Raw genomic sequence first — 9,136 nt, 5'->3', positions numbered from 1 at the left:
CTCCATTTCTTCTAAGAGTTTCTTGCCCACAGTAGTAGATATAATGGTCACCCGAATTAAATTCACCCATTCCCGTCCATTTCAGTTCGCTGATTCCCAAGATGTCGATGTTCAATCTTGTCATCTCATGTTTGACCACATCCACCTTGCCTTGGTTCATAGATCTTACATTTCAGGTACCTATACAATATTGTTCTTTACAGCATCGGACCTTCTTTTCGCTTCCAGATACATCCACAGCTGAACGTCCTTTCGGCTTTGGCCCAGCCGCTTCACTCTTTCTGGAGCTACTTGGAATTGCCCTCCGCTCTTCCCCAGTAGCATATTGGACACCTTCCGACCTGAGGGGCTCATCTTCCGGCGTCATATCTTTTAGCGTTTTAACATTGTCCATGGGGTTTTCTTGGCAAGGATACTGGAGTGGGTTGCCATTTCCTTCTCCAGTGGACCACATTTTGTCAGAACTCTCTGTCATGACCTGTCCGTCTTGGGTGGCCCTGCACAGTATAGCTCATGGCTTCACTGAGTTACGCAAGCCGCTTCACCACGACAAGGCAGTGATCCATGAAGGGGAAGTCATCCTTAGCTGTACCAGTATTAAAGCCTTCTGACACTGTAGGCAGAAGATGTTCCATCAAAGCAAACGTGTCCTGAGTCTTGTGACACTTTGATGCTTTGATTGGAGGTGTCAAGGTGGACCATCATATTTTTCCATATTGTGGTACTGCTTCACTCCACGTTTGTAACATGCAAGAAAAACCTTTACTTTCCATGATTTCCAGATATACAGTTATGGTTTTAACATTATTTCATTTATAATCAACTACACCACTATCATTTTGTCTTCAGACTGATATGAATGGAATAATAAAACCAGATGCAAAATATTATCGGAAACCTCCAACAACCCTCAAGAGGAAAGTCTCTTGGGTTTTATCTTTGGATAGGAAGGCTTCCTTAAGTACATACGTTATTCTTGGTGGCAGCGGTTTGTTTATGCATTCAAATCCAACTTTTCTCTAGAGCTTCAAAGCAGTGTAACATTACTGTGTCTCCCCTCACTTTATTCCCACCCACAGCATCTCTGTAGCATCCCTACAGCGCACGTGAAGGCTAACTTTAGCTCACAGGTTTCATACACTTAAACATTCATTCGGACGTTTAAAAGAAGTTAGGCTGCCGCGCAAATATCGGAGGCGGTCTACAACACGATATCCATAGGGAAGTATAGCAAGCTGTAACGGGCTACTTCCTTTGGAGAATAACAACAGGGCGGAGTCAGGTCGTCACGTGACGGTTCCCCAGTCGAGCGCCGTCTTTTCGAAAGCGGGGCGGAGAAACTATGCCGCCGGCTTTGGGGGCTACGTACGCCGCAGGCGCTGGCCTGCTGGGGGCGCTGGCTGCCTGCTCAGCCAAGCTGGCCTTAGGCACTGATTATTTGTGGGCTGCCTGCGGTGCTGTCCTCGGGGGAGAGGAGACCGCCGTGGAAGCCTGCGCCTGGGTAAGAGGCAGACTGCTGCGGAAGAAGTGGCTGGCGCGACGCTTCCTTGCCGCCGCGGGCCGAGTAGCCCGCCAGCCGCTTGGCAAGGCCGAGCGGCCTCTGAAAGAGGAAAAGATGCAGGCGCGCACCGGAGAAGCTCGGGAGTCTAATAAATGTAGCATGCATTAGGGGATCCGAAGCAAGGTCGGATCAGCAGGTTCCTCCTCACCTCAAATTACTTTAAGGAGGGGAAGTCGCCCCTACTTCGGCCCTGGAGGAAGGTTTGGAGCCTGGCCTACAAAAGCTTACGTTGCTGCCACAACGCGGCTCCATTGTTTGCGAGGTTTATCTCTCATCTTTCCTAGGGGAGCGCGAGGCTGCGTACATCAGCCTTCCCGCTCCCATTTTTCTTCACAGCAACCTTGCCTGTTGAGCATGGCTGTTCCAGAGTCACCCAGTGAGTTTTCATGGCCGAGGATCGATTTGAACTGGCTACCTACACACTGGTTCTGTAAATCCTCATTCTAAAATCCCCTCAAGTTCATTGTTAATGATTGAGAGATTTCAGCTTAATTCAGTTTGTCTTAAAGATGCCACTAAGTAACATTCTTGCTTGAGACAACCTGCAAACACAAGTTTGCTGGCTACAGAAGCATAAGCAGGATTAGCCATTGCAGGAAAAACAATACGCTTATAATTATGTTGCAAAACACCTCGGAAATTAAGATTAAGAGGCAAGGGTGCACAAATTTTATACAGGATTGGGGAATCTGTGACCTCCTACTCTTACTTTGGCCCTGGCCTTGTTGCATGGGGCTTCTGGAAGTTGTAGGCCAGGAACAACTAGAGGGCCACCTGTTTTCCATCCCTCTCTTATAGAAAACAAATGTAAATAAAGAGACTGTAAAGCAGTCAGAAAGGTCTTCAAGTGCCTTCTATAGTACTGTATTTCTCTGCATCTGTCCTCAGAAGGAAGCCTTTCTGTGCTAAACTCACACTGCGTTTACATTATAGCCGCCTTCTGGAAATTCTGGACAATGATTATGATACAGAACTTACTTTTTTTTTTCATCTTTGTGTGTGTGTGTGTGTGAGAGAGAGAATGATGTAATTTTTGTGAAAAGGATTGTCAGATATTGTGGCCATAACTGGCAACAGATTCAGACTTGATGAAATATGTGTTAAGCTACCCAGGATGTGTTTTTCATTGGAACTGATTATTAAACCATTTTTCTCCCAGCTAAGGATAATGTGAGCCAGTTTGGTGTAGTGGTTAAGGCACCAGACTAGAAACTGGGAGACCCAAGAGTTCTAGTACCGCAGGCACTAAGCCAGCTGGGTGACCTTGGACCAGCCACTTTCTCTCAGTCTTAAGAGAAAGGCAGCGACAAACCACTTTTGAAATCTTGCCAAGCAAACTGCAGGGACTTGTCCAGGCAGTTGCCAGGAGTCAACCCTGTCTCAAAGGCACACATACAGGCACGCACACACAGACATGATAATATACTCTGAGTAACTATGAAGGAAACAAAAGGTCAATTTATGAGTAGGCTGATGCTATAAATCAAGGATCAGTAGTTGATGCTTGCAATGTCCCAGAAATCTTTTGCATCATCTTATGGTACCTGAACAGCTCCAAATTAAAATAATATTCTTAAAAATTAAAAATTCCTCTTAACTTTATGAGTGTCAAATTCTGAAGAGAGCTTACCAAATAATATTTTTGTTTGTGATGGCTGGATTGAAATTGTAGGAACTTTTGATTGATTTGGGGAGCAAAGGCTCTCCAAAAGTTGTGAACCAAATTGAAAATAATTAATGTAACAGAAGTAGGTAGTTATTAAATACCTTGAGAGTAATATTGATTTTGAATTTAATTGTGTATTATTGTTATTGTGGTTTCTGTCCTGCTCCCATCCACTTTTGATGTTGGTCCTGCTTATTTTTTGGGGATGTGATCCCTGGGATCACTCAAGGGCCAAGTGCAGACTTTGGTCTGAAAAAAAATGGGCATCCATGGTTTAGTGTAAGGATCAAACGGAATGTGGCTTCCAATTCTGGCAAGTTGGTACATGAACAAATCAGAGTCTTGGTATGACATGTATAATATGTATAACATTGGGCTAGTTGTACTAAGCCACTATTACTTTTAAACATGATTGTTGAACAAGTTGTGAACAATGATTTAGAAACCACAATGATGAGTTCACATAGTGTGCTAAATCAAAATTGAACATACTGTGGTTTAGTGTGGTGTGAAAATCCAATCCTTTTTTTAAGAAAAGAAAATTGAGCTGCAGGTTTCACTGGGAGAAATCAGCTATGTAATCCTTTCTCATTAAGGGCTTTCCCCTGTAAAACTGCCCTTTCCTTACTGTTTTCCTTCTTGCAGATGAAAATAATGCCCTGAACATAATATAGAACCAAGTAGTTATTATTCTACCACTCAGAGTAATTCAGCAGTTTTGTGGAGATGTTGAGAAAAAAGACGTGTGTTTGGTGAAACCACCTAATGAAATTAACATTGATGAACTTTGCTCCAGCTGTAGATGTGGTGAAAGACATCCTTGCACAATCTTAGCACATGACCTGCTTGGGCAGTGAGATTTTCACAGTCTGACTGCAGAATTTCTTTTCCAAATTCTCCCTGCCTCTATGTTAAAAATTCAATTCTGATGACAAATAATTGCACGAAAGACCAGTATATTACAGGACAAGTTTGAGGGTTTTGTATGTATATAATAGCCCCTGTATGAATATTTTTATAACACTATGCCTCATTTCTGTTACATATATGTCTGTGTGTAAACTGAAATTAGGAAAGAGTATGCTAATAAGGAAGCAATATTTGCTAAATGCAGTTGCTATCCGATCAGATAACAGAATTTAACAACCAGAGTTTGTTTAAAGAAGATTTCCCTACAGATATCTGAGAAATATTAAGTTGGGGAAAACCAGATAATTGAGAAATGCTAAAATGGTTATGGGGGAAAACAAATTGTTTCCTAATCTCCTGATAACAAATAGTTTGAGTCCCCCAGAGCCTTCTCAGGAAATGTTTTAGAACAGCTTTCCCCAGTCTCATGTTTTCCAAATACACTGGACTGCAACTCCTTTCACTCTGAACCAATGAACAGTGCTGCACAGGGGCTGGCTTAGATGGATGCTATATCTGAACAATCGGGGCATCAGGCTGGTGAAGCTTGCTCTATAATTAGCGTTTTGCTCTGACAAGTTTGTGTCAGCTGCTTTTGGACCAGAATCAGGTCCTTCAGTTATTATGAGGAGTGGGTGTAGTCCACCAATCTTGAATGTAGGGTGCAACTTTCTCTAATAGAGATTATGGAGGGTTTCTCCATGCATGTAGGTATCATGTGCTTGAAGACTCTGGAAAATCAGGTGCTTAGTCAGATACAGAGCCTCCATGGATAGAAGAGGCGTTATCACACACCTGTCTCTGCCTCCACTTTTCATTATGACTGAGGGGGCTTAAATTTCAGCAAGAACCTGGCTTTAGAGCTTGTTGAGAAAATATAGAGATGATTATGTAGGCAGCTTTATTTCCTTTATTTCTTAAAAAAAATAGTTTTATCCCACTGTATGCTGATGTCAGAAACATGAGAGTGCATGAATTATTTTTTTTTGCAGTGTACTTATCCAGATTAATTTGACTAATTTCTGCCTGCACCACTTGATGTTTAATTGTATGATTCTTCTCTCCTTAGCTGGCTCAGGTATTTGGACACCAAAACTAGCTTTCCCCAACCTGGTGTCCTACAAATGTGGACATTTGGAATGTACGACCTTGGTGAAGTTGATGTACTCTGAAAGGATATTTCTATCCCAATAGCTCCAGCATATGCTTACAGTGGTAATTATCAAAATATAAAAAGTGAGATACGATCTCCATTTTAGTGGGAAATTTTGGCACAATTTTGCACAAATTAAAGTGATTGTTCCTTTTAAATTAATCTTCAGAACTAAATACAAGACAAAGAATGGAGTTTTGGTATGCCATTTGCAAAGCAAATCTGAGCTGTGACTAGTGCCTTTTATAAGACTGCCCACTGCACAATATTCTTCTCTCTTTCTTTTAAAAAGTGTATTTAACAATGTAATGTTCAGAGCCGAGTTCTGCCTAGGTTGCATATCTGCTGTTTCCTGCTTTGAATGGAATGTTTATAAAATATGTAGAAAAGATCGCACTTAAAATATATGTCCCCAATTGTTCTGCAGGTACCCGTGATACTTCGAGTAGCTTGTGGTGCTCTAGTGTTTGTGTTCAATGCCATAATGTGGACATTCTTTGCTAAAGCTTTAAGATATTCCTCCTCCTCGGCTGCAGTAACTGTGACATCAACAGCATCCAACTTCATCTTTTCAGTGAGTACAGGTAACATCCCAGAGCCCACATGATTGATGAAAGCCCCCAAAAGATGGAGCACCCCCTTTTTTAATGCAGAGTATCACAGTGTCCTTGTGTTGCTGAAACTGTATCACTCTTGAGTTCCGAACGGTCTGCAGGTGGTCCAAAATCAGTTTGTTCCAGATTTGGAAAAATCAATTTTTGTATCAGAACTTTCTGTGATAGAATATTTAGCACACTCACTCAGTACTATAAACACACAAGGAGGTTTTAGCAAGCATGTGGGAGCTGGTAGCTCTGGGTGATTTCTTCTGTCAGTCCCTAGCTGTTTTCCAAACAGCATATTTAAATTGCAAACTGTTGTATAGCCTTTGAATGTTATACACAAAGGCCCTTTCGTCATATGTCCAAAATACTATTGCTTCTGTATATGCAGGTGTTTTAAAAATAGACTTTGTGCATCTTTAGTTGATGGCAGCTGAGGAATTTATATATTGATTAGGCTACAATTTTGCTATTGGTTATTCTTCCCTTTGTCTTGCAGGCCTTTTTTGGAAGGTGGTTGTTTGGAGAAATTCATGCCCTGTTATGGTGGGTTGGAATATCCATTTCCCTCCTGGGACTTCTGTTGCTTCACACTGCACCATCTCTACCAGAACAGCAAATCTCTCTGAAGGAGAAAAAGAAATAGAATGCAACAGGCTTTTAATTCATAACACAGGGAAGGAATAAACAAATAAAGTGGGACTCCAAGTTTGGTGGAAATATAGTATTGTTATGGATGTACTTATAGCAGATTTCTGTGATGCTATTTCTGTGGGGTACTTCGATTCCGAGAATATCTTTCCAGAAAATGTAGTTATCAATTAATGAGGGAGGGTTCAGCTTTCTGAATCTGGAACTATTATCATGCTTACCTATTGTCAAGTATTAAATACTGGAAACCAACAAATGGTGTTAGTTTTCTGGCTTGAACAACTTTGGAATATACATATATAGCACCTTTGGTTAGATGGACAGTATTAGATCAAAATATACTAGAACTCTAGTATCTCTAGAAACAATTGTGTCAGAAAGTTATGGAATGTGATGTCCAATAAATGAAGAGTTCACTCCTTTTCTCATGCTAAATTGACTGTATGGGGAAACCCAACTCTGAAAATTGGGAAAAAGATGGTGATATGGAAAAATTGGATGGAGGTGGGGATATTGACTTTGGACCAACTGATAGATAAGGAAAATGAATGTTTAACATACACTATGTTAAGAGATAAATATCAACTATCAGATGAAGCCCAATGGCAATATTTACAACTACAACATTTGTTAAAAATTTTCTTTGGACCAGCAGCATTTTCAGCTTTGGAGACACCCGAGATACTAGAATAACTTGTTAAATCCTTTAAAACTAAAAAAAACTATTTTCATAGATATTTGTTATCAATAAATCAATTTGATATGCAGATGCTACGAAATTAGTGGAATAAAGAATTAGAGGTTCCTATATTGCCTAGACAATGGGAAAGTGTTTTAACTTCCATAGCTAGAGCGTCAGTGGACCTTAAATTAAGACTTATACAGCAAAAAATAATATTTATGATTTATTGGACACCATTATGTTTGAATAGAAAAGATCTAAAACAGCAGTTTGCTGGAGATGTAATAAGAATAATGCTTCTTTAAAACATGTTTTTACAGTGTCCTATACTTACTAAATTCTCGGAGAAAGTACTGGATTACATAAATATGACTGCGACAAAAATTAAAAATTTCAGAAGATAATATTCTTTTGAATTACATACCTATCACATGGAAATTGACAACATAAATGGATTCTCTGTGCCCTTACTATGGCCAAAAGACTGATATTGCTGCATTGGAAGGATAAATGTATGGCCCCCTTCACTCAGTGGATTGAAGACTTGATCGCACTTGCCACCTATGAGTGGATGGTCTATAGATGTAGACTTTGTATGGGCAATATTCCATAATGAAATATGGAACTCATTTATACAAAATACAGTAGGCTAAAGACAAATGATAGTTATATACATGTATTAGAATTTTTTTTAGAACGTATTTACATAATTATTTTTGTGGGGGGGTTGTCTTCCTTGTTTATTATTTTAAAATAAAAAAAATCAATTAAAAAAACAGCTGATGTGGTGTAAGATACCCAAGATTTGTTTAAGTAATGCTTTGCTCATTATGTGAACATGACCAGTGAATGTACACACAGCAGTAGCCTTGTAAAGAATTCAGGTTTGGTGCAACCACCTCTATTCTCAAAAATGGTGACCAATTGTGATGTATAATTTTGACCCATTTATGTTAATATAATTAGATTATAAAGCTGTGTTTACCTTTGGTTTGGGGACAGAAGCAGACTTTGAAGACATCACTGAATTCTCTCCTTTCTGGCAATCCATTCTAGCATTGAATGTGATCTGAACATTTGTATGTTATACGCCTACCAGATAGAAAACATGTGTCTAGAAAAACAAGCTAGACATAGCCCTTTAATGAGATCATGTGAATTGTTTCAGGATCTACAACTACTTTCCCTGAATCTGGTGCCCTCCAGGGTCTGTTGGACTACAACTCCCATAATCTATGGCCCAACAGGTCTGGAAGTCATTACTCATGGGAAACCTATCTGGTTTTAATTGAATTAAATACAGTTAATTTGATTGCTCATGTATTAAATAATTTCCACTTCTGTCACATTAAACACATGGTGATGTTTTGATGGGCTGTGGGAAATATCCCAAACTCTGGAGAGATGCAGATCATCTTTCCCTACACTAGACTGCATCCTTTAAAAAAGTCTTCACTACTCAGAATACAGGTCTGAGGTCAACCTCAGATTCTCTATATAAAAACAAGTGCAATTGATGTACTAAATATGTACTACTTCGAAAACATTTCTTTGGAAGGTGTATTGTTTTTCTTCCTATTGATAACATTGAGGTATTGCTTATCAAAGGTGGGAAATTGTGTAAAGTTGGGCAAGAAAGTCTCAATATATTATATCTAAAATAAATACAAACTTCCAGCATCTATTCCAGCAGTCCCCAAGAAAAATCAAATGAACCACATACCACATACCTACTTACCTACCCATATGTACACATATGATAAGAAATGTGTAATGTATTATTTTGCTAAAGGCAATGGTTCTTTTTAAGGATCCAGGAGCAATAAGCACACAAGTGGATTGAAGTTAAAGTGTCTTTATTCTAAAGCAGGCACAGTAGTAAGTAGAATATACAATACCAAGCAAGCTTTCC

General features: G+C 39.6%; 1 protein-coding gene across 1 annotated transcript; it reads left to right on the top strand.

Annotated features, from left to right (window-relative positions):
- Nucleotides 1-1,310: 1,310 nt before the first annotated feature.
- TMEM42 (transmembrane protein 42) lies at nt 1,311-7,956 on the top strand. The gene is made up of 3 exons (XM_007425003.3): nt 1,311-1,501; nt 5,717-5,863; nt 6,391-7,956. Exons 1-3 carry the CDS (start codon nt 1,343-1,345, stop codon nt 6,535-6,537), a joined length of 453 nt encoding a protein of 150 aa, XP_007425065.1. The 5' UTR covers nt 1,311-1,342; the 3' UTR covers nt 6,538-7,956.
- Nucleotides 7,957-9,136: the final 1,180 nt, after the last annotated feature.

Source organism: Python bivittatus, unplaced genomic scaffold, assembly GCF_059951505.1.
Source record: "Python bivittatus isolate LINGU-HERP-01145 unplaced genomic scaffold, Pbiv_v1 ctg000610_np1212, whole genome shotgun sequence".
NCBI lineage: Eukaryota > Metazoa > Chordata > Lepidosauria > Squamata > Pythonidae > Python > Python bivittatus.
This window is presented reverse-complemented; position numbering and strand designations above follow the sequence as displayed.

Excerpts from the sequence above, each read along its gene's own strand:
- TMEM42 (XM_007425003.3), top strand. The coding sequence starts at position 1,343 with ATGCCGCCGGCTTTGGGGGCTACGTACGCCGCAGGCGCTGGCCTGCTG. Across the intron at positions 1,502-5,716 it reads CCGTGGAAGCCTGCGCCTGG|GTACCCGTGATACTTCGAGT; the intron begins GTAAGAGGCAGA and ends ATTGTTCTGCAG. Across the intron at positions 5,864-6,390 it reads CATCCAACTTCATCTTTTCA|GCCTTTTTTGGAAGGTGGTT; the intron begins GTGAGTACAGGT and ends TTTGTCTTGCAG.